The following is a 20,960-nucleotide window of genomic DNA, read 5'->3' on the forward strand; positions in this document are numbered from 1 at the left end:
AAATTTGAAGCATCACCAACCGTAACATGTCATCTGGTCCCTAAAGAAACATCTCTGACTTTCTGTTCTGAATTGTGTGGTTCTTAAAATTTACAGTAGATATCATTTAAACTCACTTTTGAATTCAACAAGGTCAGGACCAATATTATTCAGTGCTGTTGCTTTGATTGGCTTAGTCACAGCCACTCTTGGTGCAGAAACAAAAATGCAGTGTGACACTGAGCTAGAGCACGCTCAGAGCACTGTGTTCTTAAGAATCCCATTTTTAGGGCACATCATTTATACATCTATATAGTATTATACTGCTTAGCTTTTCAGTCACTCCTGTGAGGTCTGGTTTGAGGTGAACAGATAACACCTGTTTAACCCTCAGTTTCCCATTTCAGACCATCGCTTTTATAAAGACATATGAATCTACCCCCCCAGCAAGTGGGCTGAACAAAAATCTTCTGACAATTGTGAAGTTGTTAAGCACCTGTGTGAACAAATTAATCTTTCCTTTTGGAATTGCTATTTTAGGAGGAAATTATTATGACAAAACTCACGTAATTGTAAACCAGCCCCTGGAGGGAGAAGAAACACAGAAATGGGACATTGAAATATTGTGAGAGAGTCCACAGTGGCCCTGGGAGAGCACGGAGGGAGGAGGGCCCTCATGCCCTGTGGAAAGGACCTGCCCACCCTAGGCTCTGGGACCACTGAGCGGAATGGGCTTCTCCCCCAACCGTGAAGATGGCTGCTCTTCACCATGGAAGAGCTCAAAATACGCTTGCCAGCTAGTCAGCGTTCTTGTGAAGAATGCGTTATGATCTCTGTGGAAGGTTCTACTCCTGCTTGATCTCCAGCTTCGGTGAGCAGGTTTTTTGAAGTCTGTTTTCTCTCCTTTCTACCAAACACAAATCCTATTCCCGATAGTTACAGGAAACTGCTGATGCTATATCACCCTCTATTAGCTATTAACAACTAAGTGTGTGGTTGAGTGCCAGGCACAGGAAAGTGAAGTCCTACAGGTCAAGTCATACTTTTAAGAAGATGAATACTTTTTTCATAATATCTGAAAACATATTTAATAAACCTGCTAAGCTACTGTATTAGATATGCATTAAAAGTTCTCTCTTGAAGCTTTTATATGAAATACCATAAGTATTCACACTTGTAACTCATGCCAGGGAAGGACCTCAGCAAATACAGGAGTGTTTTCTGTTGCTATTCTTTGCCTGATCCTTTAAACTAAAAATGCACAAATAGCCTGTGGCTGTCCTTTCTCTCTTGGATGACAACACTAACCAGGGGTCACATCTATCCTGGTGCTGACCTCACCTGATCTACCCTCAGGTGTTTATAAGGAAGGACTCTGTCACCTACGTATAATAAATTTTCCTTTGCCTAAGGTAAAGGGAAATTTTAAGTTAAAACCAAGTAGTATTTCAGCCTTGACTATACCATTTTCCTTTACAAACTGTGACAAGAAACTCAGTTTTTCACTTCCATTTTAAATAGCTTTCATTCAAGCAAAATCAGGTAGGATATTGTCTTGGACTTAGTCTCAACTAAGCATCACCACCATCACTAAAGAATTCTCAAGCATTTTTCCCTCCTAAGTTGCTTTTAAACTTACACTAAGATAACTGTTCTCTTCATCCCCAACTTTTGCCAGTAAAGCTGAAAAATATCTGCTCTATTTTTCTATAGAAAGATTAAATTTTCCAGTGATATTTTAAAAAATATCAATCTATATGCACTTTAGAATGTAAAGTAACAGTGAACTGTTTAAACTCCAAGACCCACTATTTTGACTATTTTTTATAGAGACTTGGTCTTTCCATGTAAATATTTTTGGGGATTTTTTTCTTCAATCTCAGGCTCTTTCGTAATCTTTCAAACAACACCTGTAAAACACCCTTGCCCATAGATGTGAGTGCCTCTTATTAAATGCGGCAGTGTTATTTAATGAAATTTGTTTTAGGGTAACTTTATTTTAATGGCGGGGGGCGGGGGGGGTGTGTGTATACACAAAGGTATGATATGTATATTTTCACTGTAAAAAACCAAGTTAAAAAATTTTCTTCATGTTAATTGTTGTTTAAAATTTTTTTTAGAGCCAGTGAGGCTCTTTAAAGAAGTTATTTCTTCCAAAGAACACCAGGTAATGACAGTTAAAATTTACATTTATTGGAGCTGTGCCTTTTCTACCACACTGGATTAAATAAACTTGTCAAAATATGGCTTTTGTCACTTTCTGGGGCATTGAGTAATTTGCTCTTCCTCTATGTACATCTGTTTGTTCGTACATAATGGCCAACTGATCACCTATAAGAGGTAGATCTCGTTTTATTAAATACACAGGTAAGCAAAGTTACATTCATCGTGTCCATGGCTCAAAGCAACAGGAGTCCCCAGCACACAAAGCTCTGCATTTTACATACGTATGCTACTAGTAAAGCAGCAACGGCACTAGACTACTTGGATTAAACATTCTGTCCAGAGGGATAACACCAGGTTTTGCTTCTCCTCATCTGTAGTCAGCTTCAGGTCCTTGACAGAAATAGCTGAACTGTTCCAAATTTGCTTTAGTGCATCCATATATGATAGAGGAAAGCGAAGTCCATGAGACTGAAAAAAGAGAAACCAGTCATTTAAGTGCCATTTTCCATAATTCTCAATGCATCATTATTGAGATCCTTCATAAGAATGAGACTTGTTACAGGTAAGCTATTTACAAAAACTACAAACTATAATTAGATGATAACTTATAAAAGTCAATGATTGATTCCCTTGTGAAAACTGACTTCATGAAAGGCCTATTAGTCATTTGGGGCTTCCCTGGCAGCTCAGTGGTTAAGACTCCACCTTCCAATGCAGGGGGCACTATCTGATCCTACAGGCCATCGGGTGTGGCCCCAATTTTTTTTTTTAATTGCAGAGAAACAGCCCCTACTTGCCAAATCAAAATAGATTAGAATAAAAAGTCTTAAAAGAAATAGTCATTTGAAATGCTTCAGATTTGTTACTTTACACCTCCCCTACAAGGCCACAGGTCCCATGCTATTGTCTTTTAAAGTGGGTACAGGTATTTACATATTACAGAAATGTCTGACTTAACTCTCCCTGTGAAGGGCTGTCAATTTGTGAAATGTTAAACCCACAATGCAGTCACAGAAAAGCCCATTACCCATACATCAAAGGTAATAGAGTCCTCCCACCAAGCACCAAACCACAGCAAAGACATGCATTCTGGGTTGGAACAAACCTCTGTTTCATTTCCCATCATGTGTGTGTCTCTCCTATTCTGTAAGGAATGATAGACGTAAACCATCCTCCCTTGAGTTTCATCCTTCAAAAAATTTTAAAAAAAAGCTGTCAACAACAAAATACTGACCACTGGGATGCTAGGAGGCTTTTCCAGTAGTATAGGGCAATACCAAGAAAAATCTCAATGCCTCAGTGCTTAAGTGAAATTTATTGAATACTAAAGAATCTTCCTGGCAAAAAGTTGAGATGTAAACAGGTAGATACATAAATACAAGGTATAATGACTGTATTTTTCTTATAGTTCTCATAGATTACTATCTGTATGTAGCAAATAAGCACTTGTAAGTCATTTTTTAAAAAGGTAACAGCCCCTTCAGAAACTTTAACGAAAAAACCATTTCTATTTCAACTTACCAATGAAACATTCAAGTTTCATTTAACCATACCTGCACTCTTTGTATACCGGAAAAATTTAATATTCCTAGGTATACATAAATTTTCAATTTATGAACACCACAGAGTAAATATTAATTCTAAATACCAGCCATGTGATCTATAAAAACCTTCCTTCCACTTACAGTAGGCTTCCCCTCCCTCTGTATCCGCCCTTCACAGGGAAGTTTACTGTCTCTTCCAGCACTTTGAGTCATTCCTAGTCACCTCTTAGATGAGGATCACACACACTGACCTAAAATAAATGCCTCCAACTAACTGATTATCAGAATAACTAGCTTTTTTTAAAAAAAAAAAAAAAATGAGGCTGTGGGAGTATATAATCTCAAGGTTTCCATATATGTTATAAAGTTTTCACCAAGTTTGGCCCTGATGGCTAGAACAGTCTGGTTATGGGGACATCCAGGTGCCCCTGACTCCCAACCTCGCCAGTCATTCACGGGCCCCTCCTGATCAGGAGGACCAGGGTGAAGCCACCAGGCATGGGAGAATTCCCAAGGGCTTTAGGGTTGTGCACGGCACTTTCATAAAGGCAGAAGTCCCACACCAGAGGAAGTCCAGAAACCTATACTGATAATTTGGCAAAGGCAACCTAGCCGTAATTAGGAGGCAGAGACCAGACATTAATCGCTAACTAGGGGAAGAAGTGAGAAGGCAATACTCTTGCCTGGAAAATCCCATGGATGGAGAGCCTGGTGGGCTGCAGTCCATGGGGTCGCTGAGTCAGACATGACTGAGCGACTTCACTTTTCACTTTCATGCACTGGAGAAGGAAATGGCAACCTACTCTAGTATTCTTGCCTGGAGAATCTGAGGGACGGGGGAGCCTGGTGGGCTGCTGTCTATGGGGTTGCACAGAGTTGGACACGACTGAAGTGACTTAGCAGCAGGGGAAGCAGCAGAGTTCTGTGGGGCTAAGGACAAACCCTTAAATGCCCAATGGGCAGGAAACTTTGGAACCGGAGCAGTGAGATCTGAGCACAATCTGATCTAGAGCGATGGGACTGAACTGTGAGGAGGAAGATTCCCAGAGAAGGCGGGCAGGGCCACCTCTCAACCTGATAACCTGAGGCCTGTGATGGACATGCCTTGAGTGGAACCCTCTTCCCTTCTGGATACTCACGGATAGGTCCTGATTGGGTCCAACAGTGAGAACCACGTGGTCTCTAAACTGCAGTCTCACTGTGCTGTCCAACCCCGGAAGCTCTCCACCTAGAAAACCCAAGAGAAAACAGGTTCAACCCTGTTTGCAGGAGCAACTGTTCGGGAAAATTAGTTAACAATGTGCAGGTGAATCCAAACACGGGGCATCTCCTCTAACTCGGACATTCACAGTGATGTTAAAAATGCTGCTTACATCCCAGGGGACCTCATTCTTACACTGAAGACAGATGTCAACCAGATAAATAACAACAGAAGTTTCCAAGTTCATTAGAAGGCTGTCACCAGTACCTGGGGAGCACACACTATCACAGAACAGACTGGGCCACCCTGCCTTCTGCGCGGAACGCTCTCACCGCGCCAGTTTCTATCCCTGGCTTGCTCCACATGTGGACTCTGAAAGGACTTCCTGAGCTCAAAATGCACCATCCCTGCAATTACCAGTTTCATGACCATGGCGAATTATTCAGTCTAGGTAGGTCAAGTGCTGTGTCATAAAAAAAAGCCACCTAATGAAACGCACAGAAACAACTCTCTTTCCTAGATTGGATTTAACTTAGTGAAAAAGCAGCCACTACAAACAGACCAGCCTAACAGGGTGATCTGGTTGGAGACAGAGTTGAGGGAACTTAGTATTGACAGTAAGGGCTAAGACAAGGAAAACTGGGACATAGGCTGATCCTCAGAACTGAACTGCTCTGCTAAAGATTAAACCATGTGCTGGGAAAATTGCTGTTTTGAGTAGATGCATAAAACACATATTCTAAACTCCTCCCCACCTCAGACTACAGCAAACATGTACATAGAATGAATGTTAGAAGGGACCCTGTAGATTGTGTGTCTCGCTAGTCCCCCACGCGTGATGGATACGGCTTTTTGAAAAGTTAGTGACAATGAGACTCTCCCTCTACCTGACCAAGAGAAGCAGCCTGAGAGCCAGCCTGGCACGCCCAGCTGTGTCTCCCTGTTCTGCTGAACACAGGCCATGCTAAAAGACCCCAGCATTAAACACAGCCATGCTGTGACTAGGCGAGACCGCTTCAACAGGCAAAAGGAAGGACACTGTCCAGACCACGGGACTGACCACACATGCCCCTCTCCTGGCTAGCCTGAGGGACTGCTGCTGCCTTAGCAGTAGTCACTCCATCCTCCTGCTACCAACCATATAACTAGGATTTACAGGAGGGAGACCCAATCCAAGAATTTCTATTTCTCAACAGCATCCAACCCAGAGCAAAGCCCGACTTCCTGAACCCTCTTGAAATTACCTAACTCAAACCCAAATCCTAAAAATCCTTCCCTGCATTCCTTTTATTGAGATGTCTGCAGTCCCCAGCAGCGTGCTATCTCTGGTTACAAGTCAATAAACCCAGCTCTGTTAGACTACAGGAGCATGGTATAGTCTGTGCCCCAGAACATTGGTTATCACCATCCACCCAGCAGTCTGTCCACATCATGTGTAACTTAAACCTGTCACAAACAGTCACCTGGGACTTGGGGAAGATCTGTGATGATCCTGCGAATTCTTGTAGTGTATCTGCTGATGGCAGCGTTTTACCCATCCCTGAGCTCATTTCCAACAAGATTATTTCAGTGTTCAAGTTCTTGAAACTTCTGCAGATGATGAATTGCAGAGGGGCCATAAATACATACTCCTCACCCCAAACTACAGGGTTCTCATTCCCCATCAAGCAGCGTGTCCTGTCCAACCTCAACACACTAAGGACAGGCTCATGTTCACCCTGAAATGCTTCATACTTCCCATCAGCTCAAAGAAGTGCACACCCAGAAAAACATCAAAATATCCCACATTAGCCCCTGACCACCTAAAAAAAAACAGCAAGCTCTACCTGGCACCACAAGCTCTGCTCTATCTCCTGTATAGTAAGGTGGGAGTCTGTTCATAGCGAAATCCTCCTTCATGTCTGGGGAATGCAGTTCTTTGGTGCCCTCCATCCGGTCTGCAAGCATCCTCAGAAAGCCACTTAATTTTGTTGCAACAGCTGTGCTTTCCACCTGCTAGAAACACAGAAGTGAGTCCTGGCCCAGACTGCAGCCACGTTCCTGCCCAGGCCCAGTCTCCAGAGTGCTGCAATGGGCACCATCACCCAGGACAAACACGGATCCACGCCACTCCCTTAAGGACAGCACCCCTTTATGTCCTCTTAACCACTGTTCCTCTGTAGCTGCCTACCGTTTGCAAAAAAAGATCAATTTTTAGCATTTTGCCTGGAAAGAGGGCTCCCTGGCAATATGGTGCAGTCTTGGCCTTGCCTTTTGAAGAAAAAAGTCACTGTCTGAAGTAACCACTTCAGACCATGCAGGAACCTTTGCTCAACTCAGCCCTAATGCATCCACCATCTCAAAACCTGCCAACAGGGTAAAATCAGGGTGGACAGGAAAGCCAGGGAACACACTGAAGCCAGGCTCTCCAGTGTGGGAGAGCCTAACTTGGGATCGCACGTGTGCTGAGGCTATAGTTCCTGAGCCACGTTAGTTATTCAAATATCTACTCAGTCAGTGCTCCCAGGGCCCGCTGCTGCCACCCTGAAATACAGGAAGGGGGCCATCTGCATACCACCACTGTTCCTTTGGGTTGCAAGTAATGTGCAGCACTCCATCTTTGCAAACCACCCAGCCCAGGAGGAGACAAGCTTGGCTCATGTAGAGAGAAGCCTTCTCATCAGTTAGGAGATAATATTCCAGGCATCCTCTCTATCAGGCAGCTCTTGCAGCCCTGCCAACTACAGGAGCGGTGGGTGGGACCAGGGAAAGCTACCAGTTCTTCACCCCTGGGATTGGGAAATAGTCACCTGGTGGTAGCAAAAGCTAGTGGGGTCAAGGAGGTGTAGGGAAGTCAGAAAAGTAACTGATGATGAGAAGCACCCTTAGGGAGAAGGGTTCTGGGGTCCTGAGCAGGGAGCCATGGCTGCCCCTCCCTTCCCACCTGCCTTCGCTCCTTACCAGGAGCAGCTGCCGGGGGATGCCAGCCCGGAGTGCCACGTCTGCCTTGGCAGTGTCAAACACAAGCCCCGAAATAGTGTCCAAGAGGAAATCTCCCCATGAACTGGAACACATGCCAAGTAAAAAAAAAAAAAAAAAGAAAAAGAAAACAATGAAAGCATAAGACATGTGGAAAAAACACTGATTATAAAAGCCTCAAGCTACAAACTACCACACCAATCCCCCTGCCCTGAAATAGAGTTCCAGTAATTTCACATCAGTTCAGTTCAGTTGCTCAGTCGTGTCCGACTCTTTGCACTCAGCATAAAAACTTAAGAGCATTATCAATCACAGGCTTCCCTTTCTACCCACCTCAGACACTCACATGCCAAGTTAAAGGTGGGAATCTAGGCTTTATTCATGATTTATCTTAAATGTAAAGATACCAGAATTAATTAGATTGTCATAAGGTAGGAAGTTCAAAGGAACAATTTTTTTTTTAACGTTTTCAACTACATAACTGCCTTGACAGTTTTGCAGAAAAGTAACTCTCAATCATTAGAGGACCTAAAAAAACTTGTATGTGCAAAAAATCCAAAAAGCAATATATGTAGGGTAACAGCAAGATCCTGGACTGTGCAAATATCTGAACAGTTAAACATGACATTTCCCTTTGTTTCTTGAAAAAGGAAAAGAGGGGCACTGTTCTCAGTAAAATATCCAACATCAACAATTTATTTTGCAACTTGTTAAACTCCAGTGATGGTTTTACTGGGGTAGAAGAGAGAAGCCAGATGCCAAAAATACCATTTCAGGACAAGCGTCAGTGTTCAGCTACCCCTGCTTTTTCTCCGGGGCGTTGAGAATCACTCGCTCCTGAATGTGTGGCAGTGTAAGATGCACACGCTGCGGGGTGCTCTCTCTATAAACACTTCTGAGCTGCTCAAAATTTCCCTCTGTGTCCCCAGCAGATTTCAAATTGCTGGCTACATGCAAAATGGAAATTCCCAGTATGACTTTTGCCTCTCACTCTGTAAGCAAAATTAACACTTTTATGCTTACCTCCTGGAAGTGGCAGAGGACACTTCCCCCCAGGCATCCACTCCCACCTGGTGGCCTCACGGGTTTCCGACAAAATGCTACACCCAGCCTCACACCTTTGACTGAACATAGACCTGGGGGACACACGCAGACCTCACCGCAGCGTGAAATGTTATCATCCTTTGAGGGGTCCCAGGTATAAGTCACACAGCAGTAGCTCACGGAGTTAAAGTGCAGTTATGACACTGAGCTCCGTGCTCTTCTAGGAGACTGGATCTTGGGCTGCAGTGTAGAAACTTCACCTCTGGAGGGGTTCACCTTCATAAATCGGTCAGATCGACATGCCACTATCTGAGAGAGCAGGCCCTAAATGCCACCCTTGAGAAGGCTTAGGGAAAGGCCAAATCTTCGCCCTGCCATAATGCCTTAAGAAGTGCCAAGACCAAAGCACAGGACACCTCTGGGGAGCAATGGCCCTCGCATCACACCCATCCTGTTCTAGCAGCGCCCCCCCCCCCCGCCCCCGCCGGCAGGCACAAGTCGGCAGCACAGTGCCTGTCCTCAGCCGGCAGGCATCCTCTCTAACTCAGGCAGCTCTGCCAGCCCTGCCGACCGCAGGGACCAGGGAAAGCTACCAGTTCTTCACCCCTGGGACTGGGAAATAGTCACCTGGTGGTCAAAAGCTAACGGGGTCAAGGAGGTGGAGGGAAGTCAGAAAAGTAACTGATGATGCCTCATGACATGCCAATGTTGTGAGTAAATCAGGAACCGAGGAAGGAAAATGGAGTGAAAACCAAGGGAGCCAGAAAACCAGCTGATGGCTGCAAGAAAAACAAAAGAGGAAGAACCAGGGAAGAGCGACAGCAGCGACGGGACACCAGAGGACGGACGCTTACGGGGCTCAGCGACGTGGCTGCCAAGGCCCAGAGCGGGCTTCTGGCGCAGCCTCCCCACAGCCCAGTTCCCACTGCCCGCTCCCTCAGTCGCCCTTGGAAACCTCACTCTGCAAGGAACCCAACCATGGTGAGAAGGCATTTTATACAAGAGAAACCTAACACAAGCTCTGCCTTCAGGCCAGACTCCCGCTTAGTCCCTCCTGTCCCTTAAACACAGTGGTTCACTTCTCGCTGCAAAGCCAGGAGGCAGAGGAATGCTTGCTTTCTTGTTGTGCAAGATACAGCTCTGAGGCTAGGAGGACCCACTGGTCCTCAGGCCTGGAATGTCCTGTCCCACTCTGACCTCCGGGCCCACCTCCACTTACTCATCCCCTGGGCTCCCTCAGTTTGGGTGTCAAATCATTGCTGAAGCTTCCGTGATGCCCCAGCTTAGCTAACCACACCCTTCTGTGCTCCCAGGGACTCCTCCGCAAAGCTACAATGGGACATGACACTGTTTGGGAACTACACACCTGTCTCCCCTCCTTCCACCATGACCAGAGTATAAGTCCTCCCAAAGCCCCTTCAGTCCAGCGCCTACCATCCCAGCAACCACTACAAGGCCCAGGGCTCATGATGAATAAACCAGTGATGGGGGCTTTTAATGGGACCTGGACTAGCCAGGCCACTGCTATCAGGAAACCACGGGCAGGGCCACTGCCGGGGTCCTGTCATGTGACAAGGCACTCACTGAACTGGAACGTGGTTTTAATTGGAACTGTTTTCAGCACATGTGCTTCTAGGACTCACTGTTCCAGACGTCCTTTCCAACTTTAATGAACTGTAAAAACTGGAAACCTTAAAAGAGACCCAGAGGTTTCCGTGATGCAGAGTTTCTGTTCAGGGTGATGACAATGTTTTGGAAACAGATAGTGGGGATGGCTGCACAACAGTGTGAATGCAATTAGCGTCGCTGAACTGCACGCTTAAAAATGGTTAAATGGTCTACGAATATTTTGCCACAATAAAAAAACTTTTCTAATGGAGTGAGTGGGTGGGGGTAGGAAGAGACTAGAAGTGCAGCCTGGCGTCACAGACACACCGCCACACCCACAGCGGTGCACGTCTTCCCGATCCCGGTAGCCTGGATGTGGGCAACTCCCGGCGTTCTGTATGAGATGGGGTCATGACAGTTCAGGAGGAGGCCCAGACGAGAGGGTCAATGGCACAGGTGGGACACAGCAGGACTAGGAAGTCAGCAGGGATGGAGGAAGCCCTGGGGCTGGAGAAGCAGAAGCGATGCGACCACCTTTCTCACGCCTCCTGATCCTGGCCGCAGGCACCACAGCACGGAGCGGAGCTGTCGGGTACGCGAGGTCAGGGGCGAGTGCTTACCTCCTTTGGTAGGTGCTGATGGTCAAATGCGTGGAGTGGGCCAGCCCCTCGGGAGTGTCCGCCTGATGGATGGTCCCTCTGGGGAAGTACAGCAAGTCTCCAGGCTAGATGACAACAAGGGGGAAGCGGTTAGTGGGGAGGGTGTCTTCTTGGTCCTCTGTAGAGGCTGTGAGTTTCAGTTCTGCATTCTAGAAACCTCTGAGTGGTGACCAGGCAGTGGTCTGCGTGCTGGGCTCTGTGGGGTCCACTGGTCAAGCTCTGCTGTGTCCGTGAGTTTGTTACCATGAACCCAATCCTGGAGAGGCTTCCAGTGCCTGAAGCCACTTTCTTTGTTTGTAAGCTGAGAACAGACACCTCTGAAACTAGCCCAGGATCAAGGTGTGAGCCTGTACCCGCCCTCTACATCCTTCAAAGGGGGTGGTGAGGAGGGACAGCTCTGGAGCTCACTGGCTGGGGATCCCAGCATGTCACTTAACCCCCCGAGGCCTCAGTTCCTTTATGTGTAAAAGGGAAGCAATTGCCCACATCTCACAGGATTACTGGAGTATTAAAGGAGACAACATAGCCAAAGCTCTTGGAGCAATGCTGGGCACGTGGCTGTATTATAATTTTTATTTTACCTGCCGTCCCATTACAGTCTGTGCAGTCTCCCAAGCAGGGCCCACATCCGTCCTGTATCCCAGGGCCTAACACACCTAAGCATCTGGCACATACGGGCTCAATGGATGTTCGGAAGAAGGGACGAAAACCCTGCGGCCCTGCATCTGAGAATGAGCACTAGACGCAACTACAGCCCACTCACCTCCTCAGGCAGGTGAGCCTCCCCACCCTGTCCGATTTCAAGAAAAGTATCTCCCCAAATCACTCCTGCCCTGGAGTCACCACCTCCTGCCTGATCCCACCCAGACAGAACATTCTGTACAGCAGAAAGGAGATGGGGTGGTCCTCGGAGTCACGTGTCTCCTCTCTGCAACCCAGGAGGTAGCCTGGCTCCCTGGCTACAACCAGGGGCCCTGGAGGACGAGCCCAGGAAACATCACGAGAGAGATTTTTTACTTTAATGCTAAGATTTGCCTTAAAGCAGTAAACAGTATACAATTATGATGTGTTCATGGAGCGATCTTGCCCTGAATCACACCAACCTGACAGGGAAACCAGTCTTTCAAGTGAATCAATGCATCGCTCATAACTGCAGCTCTCACTTGTGAGTCTGAGTGCCTGCCCTGTGACAGAGGCCCTCACATCTATAGCTCATCCATCTGTTTATTTATTCATCCCACAAACACCTGACCAACCCTTCCCCACTCACCCCGCCCACGCCAGACACCAGGCTAGGTGCCAGGCAGAGAGCACTGAACCAAAGAAAGCCCTGCCCTGATGGAACATGTTCCAGAGAAACCGACAAGCATTTGAGAAGGGAGAAGAGCCACTAGCAATGAAGATATTCGAGTGGGGGCAAGAGGGATAAAAGAAAGCTGCAAACAAACAATGTTGAGTGGTGGTGAATGCAAAGACACAGTGAGGAGAATGATGCTCATGTAAGTCAGGGTGGGTGTGTCGGGATAACAGGTGCTATTTTAGCCACTCTGCTAAGCTGACACTTCAGTAGAGACTTCAGGAAATGAGCAAGCCAGATGGTGGAGAATCCGCCTGCAATTCGAGAGACCTGGGTTCAATCCCTGGGTCAGGAAGATCCCCTGGAGGTGGGCATGGCAACCCACTCCAGAAATCTCACCTGAAGAATCCCCATGGACAGAGGAGCCTGGCAGGCAAAGAGTCGGACACGACTGAGTGACTAAGCACAGCACAGCCATGCAGCATCCTGGGGAGAAAGGCTTCCCGGCGGAGGGAAGAGCAGGTGCAAAGGTCCTGCAGCTGGCATGTGCCTGGCAGGTTGAGGGGTGCCGGTGTGGCAGGAAGGCAGTGAGTGAAGCTGGGGATGATGGAAGGTGAGGTGCGCAGGCAGCAGAGGGGTTAGATTACAGGGCCCTCTGGACCAGTTCAAGGACTTCGGCTTTTTTTCTGGGTTTAACGAAGTCACTGGAGGTCTGGGCAAAAGGTTCACAGGATCCCAAAAGGATCACCATGGCTGTTTTGTCAAAAAAGTCTGCAAAAGGAACACTAGATAGGAGGCTTTTGTATAAATCTGTGTCCAAGGATTTTTCCCCGAACAAGCAGAATGGGGACACATGTGCAGGGATGAGACTGGGAACAGGGTAGGACATGAGACTCTGGTTTGGGTGAAACTGCTTTATGTTTCCAGGGGGAGGCATTAGGTAGGTAGCTGAATTATATGTCTAAAGTTTAGATGTGGGCTGGAGAGCTAACATAGCATTGAAAACACATCAGTGTGGAAGGTATTTGAAACCTTGGGAGGGAATCGCTCATTGATCAAAGGAGTCCAAGAAGCAAGCCCTGCACCCCAGCTCACAGAAGCAGGAAGACTGAGGACATAACAGCAAAGGAGGACGAAAAAGACAGTCAGGTGGGGAGGGAACCAAGGGGCAATCACGTCCTGGAAGCCAGTGGAGCAGGTGGCGGTGGCCCACTGAGCCAAATGCCGAGGCCACGCAGACTACAGTGGGGCCAGAGCTGACTGCAGTGGCTGACAGTGTGGAGGCGGCCTTCAGAGTAGTTCCAGGGGAACAATGGCCGAGAGAGCCTGCTGGAAAGGGTTCCCAAGAGTGGGAGAGAAGAGGAGATAAAGATAGGGCATGGTGGCAGGGTCTCGAGGAATGGCCACACCCTAACCTCTGGCATCTGTGAGGATTTAGGTTACAAGGCCACAGTTAATTAAGGCTGCTGACCGGGGGGGATTATTCTGAATTATCCAGGCAGGCCCAACCTAATCAGAAGTCAAAGAGGGTATTGGAAGAGAGGACCAGAGAGAGGGCAGCATGAGAAAGACCAAGCTCCATGTCGCATGGAAGGGGTCATGTCAAGGAAGGGGCCATGAGCCGAGGACTATGAACTACCTCCAGAGGCTGGAGAAGGCAAGGACAGAATTCTTCCCTAGAGCCTCCAGAACACAGTCCTGCTGACACCTTGATTTCAGCCAGTGAAACCCCTCAGGGACCTCTGAACCACAGAACCACAAGATAATAAAGTTTGTGGTGTTCTTTCAAGTCACTGAGACTGTGCTAATTTGATAGGCAGCAATATATTGACATATAGCCATTGCTTTCAAACAATTTCACTGTGAAAGAAGCATCAAAGCAGTATTTTTAAATATTTACCACCTATAAGATAAACATAATGATCTCCAGTTTAATAAAAAAAACTGACACAGAGACCAAGATCCTGCCCAAGGCCATGCAGCTCACAAGTGCCAGCAGCTGGATTCAAAACCAGCTTTGTCAGATCCCCAAGCCACAGAGATGTGTTTCCGTTACGGGGGGTTCTTCACCCCAAGACCCCAGGTTTGGCAGAAGGACCGTTTGGTTGCCACCTGGGTAGGAAGGAAGAGGGGTGAGGACGGCTCCAGGCCTCTCACGGTAGCCCCCAAGCCCACCCCCTCCCAGGGCGACTCAGCCCTTCAGTTTCACATACTGGGCATTTACAACAGACTCCACTTGAAGAGTTAGCTCCACGGATTAAAAACTCAACAGACTTACAACTTGAGGATTTCTGCAGGACACAATGCTATCTTTCTCCTTTCAGGAGACCCAGGGCTTCTCACTGTGAGCTGTGATCCAGATGGGTGTGAAGAGTGGGCACGGCTCCACCTTCAAGTCCCACACCCTCCAGGACCACCATGCAGCCCTGGCCTCAGAGACCATGGATGGCTTAGTCTTGGCTTAAAAATAATCGGCCAAGCGCAGGGCTGACAAACTCTTCCTGTGAAGGGTCAGAAAGTAAATATCTGTGGTTTGTGGGCCGCATGGTCCCTGTGGCAACTAGTTGACTCTGCCAGTATAATATGAATGCGGCCACAGACAGCGCCCAGGAATGGTCGTGGCTGTGTTCCCATAGACTTTATATACAAAAGCAGGCAGCAGGCTCAGTTTTTGGCCTATGGGCCATACTTTGCTAACTGCTGACCAAGAGCACAAAACAATGAAGAAAGATACCGTGATTGTTGTCTTTATTCAAGTCCCCTATCACATAACAGAAGAAATAAGGTGGCGGAGCAGAAGGGCCTGTGCTCATCTGCCGTGAGAGCACCGAAATCATCACTAGCTGCTGAACAAGCATCAACAGGAGAATGCTGGGACCCTCTAGAACAAGATATCCCAGGTGCAAGGGCAAAGGAGAAGCTGCAATAAGACAGCAGGAGAGGCGTAATCACGTTTAAAATCAAACTTCATACCTGCCACAGACGCTTGGAGGGCAGCGTCTCCAAGTAAAACCTTCTGTGCACCAGGACCCAGTGAAAGGAGCAATGACCCCGTAAGAGACTGAACCAGACCCGCCTTTGAGTGTTTGAGGGTCTCCTGCAGAGGCATGGGTCAACAGTGGCCTCTGCAGGAACAGGGGTTCTGGCTGCAGCAGACCTGGGAGCCAAGACGTAGGGCCTAAGTCCTCTTGGATGAGGCTGCCACTAGCCCCACCACAGAGCCGCCGGGTGGGCAATCCACAAACTGGAGAAAAATTATACCAAAGAAGTTCTCACACTGTTGAGAAAGTTCTAGGCTCCACAAAAGATTTCCCAACGTGGGATCCAGCAAAGGGACTGAGAATTCGCAGGGAATCTGACTTTGAAGGTCAGCAGGATTTGATTACAGAACTTCTACAGAACTGGGGAAACAGACTCTTGGAGGGCACAACAAGACCTTGTGCATACCAGGCCCCAGGGAAAGGAGCAGTGAAGCCACAAGACACTGAGCCAGACCTGCCTTTGACGGTTTGAGGGTCTCCTGTGGACACATGGGTCAACAGTGACGTGCACGAGGACAGAGGCACTGACAGCAGCAAGGCGCAAATTTGTTGTGGCAGAAAAGAATAGCGAGAAGAGACAAGAAACCTTCCTCAGTGATCAGCGCAAAGAAATAGAGGAAACCAACAGAGCGGGAAAGACTAGAGATCTCTTCAAGAAAATTAGAGACACCAAGGGAACATTTCGCTCGATAAAGGACAGAAATGGTATGGACCTAACAGAAGCAAATGATATTAAGAAGAGGTGGCAAGAATACAAAGAAGAACCAACAGTTAGAATAGGACATGGAACAACAGACTGGTTCCAAACAGGGAAAGGAGTACGTCAAGACTGTATATTGTCACTCGGCTTATTTAACTTAAATGCAGAGTACATCATGCGAAATGCCGGGGTGGATGAAGCGCAAGCTAGAATCAAGATTGCCAGGAGAAATATCAATAACCTCAGATATGCAGACAACACTACCCTTAAGGCAGAAAGCAAAGCAGAACTAAAGACTCTCTTGATGAAAGTGAAAGAGGAAAGTGAAAAAGTTGGCTTGAGGTTCAACATTCAGAAAACTAAGATCATGGCATCTGGTCCCATCACTTCATGGCAATTAGATGGAGAAACAATGCAAACAGTGACACAATTTATTTTCTTGGGCTCCAAAATCACTGCAGATGGTGACTGAAGCCATGAAATTAAAAGATGCTTGCTCCTTGGAAAAAAAGCTATGACCAACCTAAATAGCATGTTAAAAAACAGAGACACTACTTTATCAACAAAGGCCCATCTAGTAAACGCTATGGTTTTTCCAGTAGTCATGTATGGAGGTAAGAGTTGGACTATAAAGAAAGCTGAGCACAGAAGAATTGATGCTTTTGAACTGTGGTATTGGAGAAGACTCTTGAGAGACTCTTAGACTGCAAGGAGATCCAACCAGTCAATCCTAAAGGAAATCAGTCCTGAATATTCACTGGAAGGACTGATGCTGAAGCTCCAATACTCTGGCCACCTGATGTGAAGCAGTGACTCATTGGAAAAGATCCTGATTCTGGGAAAGATTGAAGGGGATGACAGACGATGAGATGGTTGGATGGCATCACCGACATGTCCATCACTCAATGGACATGAGTTTGAGTAAGCTCCGGGAGAAGGTGATGGACAGGGAAGCCTGGTGTGCTGCAGTCCACGGGGTCACAAAGAGTGGGACAGCACTGAGTGACTGAACTGAAATCCTTTTGGAAGAGGTTGCCATTACTGCCATTACCCTACCCTAGTTGGCCTCAGGCCAAACTACAGGGAGGGAACACACCCCCGCCCATTGAAAATTGGATTAAAGAGTCACTGAGGATGGCCCCACCCACCAGAGCAAGACCCAGATTCTCCCACAGCCAGTCCCTCCCATCAGGAAGCTTCCACAAGCCTCTCATCCTTATCTATCAGAGGAGAGACAGAATGAAAACCACAATCAGAGAAAACTAACCAAACTGATCACATGGACCACAGCCTTGTCTAACTCAATGAAACTGTGAGCCATGCTGTGTAGGGCCATGCAAGACCCAGGTCATGGTGGAGAGTTCTGACAAAACGTGGTCCACTGGAGAAGGGAATGGCAGACCACCCCAGTATTTTTGCCTTGAGACCCCCATGAACAGTATGAAAAGGCAAAAGAATACAACACTGAAAGATGAAACCCCCAGGTCGGTAGGTGCCCAATATGCTACTGGAAAAGAGTGGAGAAATTTCAGACTTAAATTGAAGAAAGTAGGGAAAACCACTAGGTCATTCAGGTATGACCTAAATCAAATCCCTTACAATTATACAGTGCAAGTGACAAATAGATTCAAGGGATTAGATTTAGGTCATACCTGAATGGACAGAGTGCCTGAAGAACCATGGACAGAAATTTGTAATATTGTACAGGAGCCAGTGATCAAAACCATCCTCAAGAAAAAGAAATACAAATAGGCAAAATGGTTCTCTGAGGAGGTCTTACAAATAGCTGAGAAAAGAAGACAAGCAAAAAGCAGAGGAGAAAAGGAAAAAAACTCTGAATGCAGAGTTCCAAAGAATAGCAAGGTGAGATAAGAAAGCCTTCCTCAGAGATCAAAGCAAAGAAACAGAGGAAAACAAGACAATGGGAAAAACTAGAGATCTCTTCAAGAAAATCAGAGATACCAAGGGAACATTTCATGCAAAGAGGGGCACAATAAAGCACAGAAACAGTATGGACCTAACAGAAGCAGAAGATATTAAGAAGTGGCAAGAATACATGAAAAAACTGTTCAAAAAAGGTCTTAATGACCCAGATAAGCACGATGATATGATTACTCACCTACAGCCAGACATTCTGGAGTGTGAAGTGAGGTGGGCCTTAGGAAACATGACTACGAACAAAGCTAGCGGAGGTGATGGAATTCCAGTTGAGCTATTTCAAGTCCTAAAAGATGATGCTGTCAAAGTGCTTCACTCAATATGCCAGCAAATTTGGAAGACTCAGCAGTGGCCATGGGACTGGAAAAGGTCAGCTTTCATTCCAATCCCAAAGAAAGGCAATGCCAATGAATATTCAAACTACTGCACAATTGCACTCATCTCACAAGCTAACAAGGTAATGGTCAAAATCATTCACACTAGGCTTCAACAGTACATGAACTGAGAACTTCCAGATGTACAAGGTGGATTTAGAAAAGGCAGAGGAACCAGAGATCAAACTGCCAACATTTGCTGGATCATTAAAAAAGCAAAGGAATTCCATAAAACATCTACTTCTACTTCATTCACTACACTAAAGCCTTTGGCTGTGTGGATCACAACAAACTGTAAAATTCTTAAAGAGATGGGAATACCAGACATTACCTGCCTCCTAAAAAACTTATATGCAGGTCAAGAAGCAACAGTTAGAAGTGGACATGGAATAATGAACTGGTTCAAAATTGGGAAAGGAATATGTCAAGGTTATATATTGTCACTCGGCTTATTTAACTTACATGTAGAGTACATCATGCGAAATGCCAGGCTGGATGAGGTTTAAGCTGGAATCAAGATTTCCGGGAGAAATATCAATAACCTCAGATATGCAGATGACACCATCCTTATGGCAGGAAGGGAAGGGGAACTAAATAGCCTCTTGATGAAGATGAAAGAGGAGAATGAAAAAGCTGGCATAAAACTCAACATTCAAAAAACTGAGATCATGGCATCTGATACCATCACTTCATGGCAAACAGATGGGGAAACAATGGAAACAGTGACAGATTTTATTTTCTTGGGTTCCAAAATCACTGTGGATGGTGACTGCAGTCATGAAATTACAGGACGCCTACTCCTTGGAAGAAAAGCTATGATCAACCTAGACAGCGTATTAAAAAGGAGAGATATCACTTTGCCAACAAAGGTTCGTATATTTAAACCTATGGTTTTTCCAGTAGTCTTGTACAGATATGAGAGGTGGATCATAAAGAAGGCTGAGCACTGAAGAATTGATGCTTTTGAACTGCAGTGCTGGAGAAAGACTCTTGAGAGTCCCTTGGACTGCAAGGAGATTCAACCAGTCAATCCTAAAGGAAATCAACCCTGAATATTCATTGGAAGGACTGATGCTGAAGCTCCAATACTTTGGCCACCTGATGTGAACAGCTGACTCATTGGAAAAGACCCTAATGCTGGGAAAGATAAAAGACAGAGGAGAAGGGGACAACAGAGCATGAGAGGATGAGATGGTTGGATGGCAACATCGACTCAATGGACCTGAGTGTGAGCAAACTCAAGAGAGAGCGAAGGAGAGGAAGCCTGGTATGCTGCAGTTCATGGAGTCGCAAAGAATCAGACAAGACTGACCGACTGAACAACAACACAAACAGGGAGTTTTTCCCAGTTATGGCATGCAGGCAGAGATTTTAATAACAAGAAGCCACAAGGCACTGAGTAAGAATCAGAGGGGCTTCCCTGGTGGCAAAATGGTTAAGAATTTGCCTGCCAAAGCAGGGGACACGGTTTCAATCCCTGTGTCAAGACCATATATACTGTCACTCTGCTTATTTAACACATATGCAGAGTACATCATGCAAAATGCCAGGCTGGATGAAGCTCAAGCTGGAATCAATCCCACATTCTGCAAGGCAACTAAGCTCATGCACCGCGACTGAGCTCATGGGCTCCAGCACCGAAGCCTGCGCGCCTGGAGCCCAAGCTCCGCAATAAGAGAAGCCGCTGCAACGAGAAGCCCACGCGCTGCAAGGAGGGAGTAGCCCCTACTCACTGGGACTAGACACAGCCAGCACAGAGTAACGAAGACCCCGTGCAGCCAGAAATACATAATATGAAAAGAAAAAAATTAGGTACCAAGTGTAATTTCAAGAAGTAAGAAATACAAGAACAACCATATGCCAAGTCCACCAGTCTGGTTAAAATCTTTGGAATGCTTTAAATTAACTATTACTTTATTACCACTGAAAGAAATTAAATGTTGTTGAAATTATAGGAAAAGGTGTAAAAAGTTACACAGCTATTCTTATCCTAGACTTTGTTCTCAACAACCTGACCTGCTGGGGACTGGCTGTGATCCCACCCGGCTAACCGCTCAAGGACACACTTTCTCAGCAGCAAGATACCAGCGAACCGGCACATGGCTCGGGCCGCCTGGTTTTCTGGGGAAGGTCCCCTCAAGAGCCTTCATGATGACTCTTCTGACAAGTACATGCGGGAGGAAGGGGGTGCAGAGGGCCTACTGCAGTCAGGAGGCAAAGGGGACGCCCAGATTTTACCAGCAAGAAAAGCTGAGGGGTCGCTGACCGTGCTCTGCTCAAGCAACCTACCATCCAGCGGTGACCACTGCCTTAGATCTGGCGAAGCGGCCCAAGGCCATGCGTTTCATGACTCACTCCAGAAAAGTCAGTGGTTACCGTATTCATAGTTCATTCCTTTTGGACTCAGAGAGCATACGGAGACGTTTCCTCAGCTCACATCTGCAGGTACAA

General features: G+C 46.6%; 2 protein-coding genes across 6 annotated transcripts in view; one reads left to right on the forward strand and one right to left on the reverse strand.

Annotated features, from left to right (window-relative positions):
* CRYBG3 (crystallin beta-gamma domain containing 3) overlaps positions 1-2,221 on the forward strand; it is a 125,047-nt gene extending 122,826 nt beyond the window's left edge. Inside the window, exon 22 of the mRNA XM_004002856.6 lies at positions 520-2,221. Within this exon, the coding sequence (XP_004002905.3) occupies positions 520-608 (89 nt within the window). The 3' untranslated portion in view covers positions 609-2,221. The remainder of the gene's footprint in view (positions 1-519) is intronic.
* The window catches only part of RIOX2 (ribosomal oxygenase 2), a 32,354-nt gene continuing 13,544 nt past the window's right edge, over positions 2,151-20,960 (reverse strand). For 4 of the 5 annotated variants that reach the window (XM_012188318.4, XM_042230537.2, XM_042230545.2 and 1 more), the window contains exons 5-10: positions 11,121-11,224; positions 7,831-7,933; positions 6,717-6,885; positions 4,829-4,917; positions 3,251-3,334; positions 2,151-2,613 (exon numbers count right to left, since the gene is read on the reverse strand). In XM_012188318.4, coding sequence (XP_012043708.2) covers positions 2,455-2,613; positions 3,251-3,334; positions 4,829-4,917; positions 6,717-6,885; positions 7,831-7,933; positions 11,121-11,224 — 708 coding nt within the window. In that variant the 3' untranslated portion in view covers positions 2,151-2,454. The remainder of the gene's footprint in view (positions 2,614-3,250; positions 3,335-4,828; positions 4,918-6,716; positions 6,886-7,830; positions 7,934-11,120; positions 11,225-20,960) is intronic. The other variant, XM_060404177.1, reaches the window with a different exon arrangement.

The sequence above is a fragment of the Ovis aries genome, chromosome 1 (genome assembly GCF_016772045.2).
Source record: "Ovis aries strain OAR_USU_Benz2616 breed Rambouillet chromosome 1, ARS-UI_Ramb_v3.0, whole genome shotgun sequence".
Taxonomy (NCBI): Eukaryota; Metazoa; Chordata; class Mammalia; order Artiodactyla; family Bovidae; genus Ovis; species Ovis aries.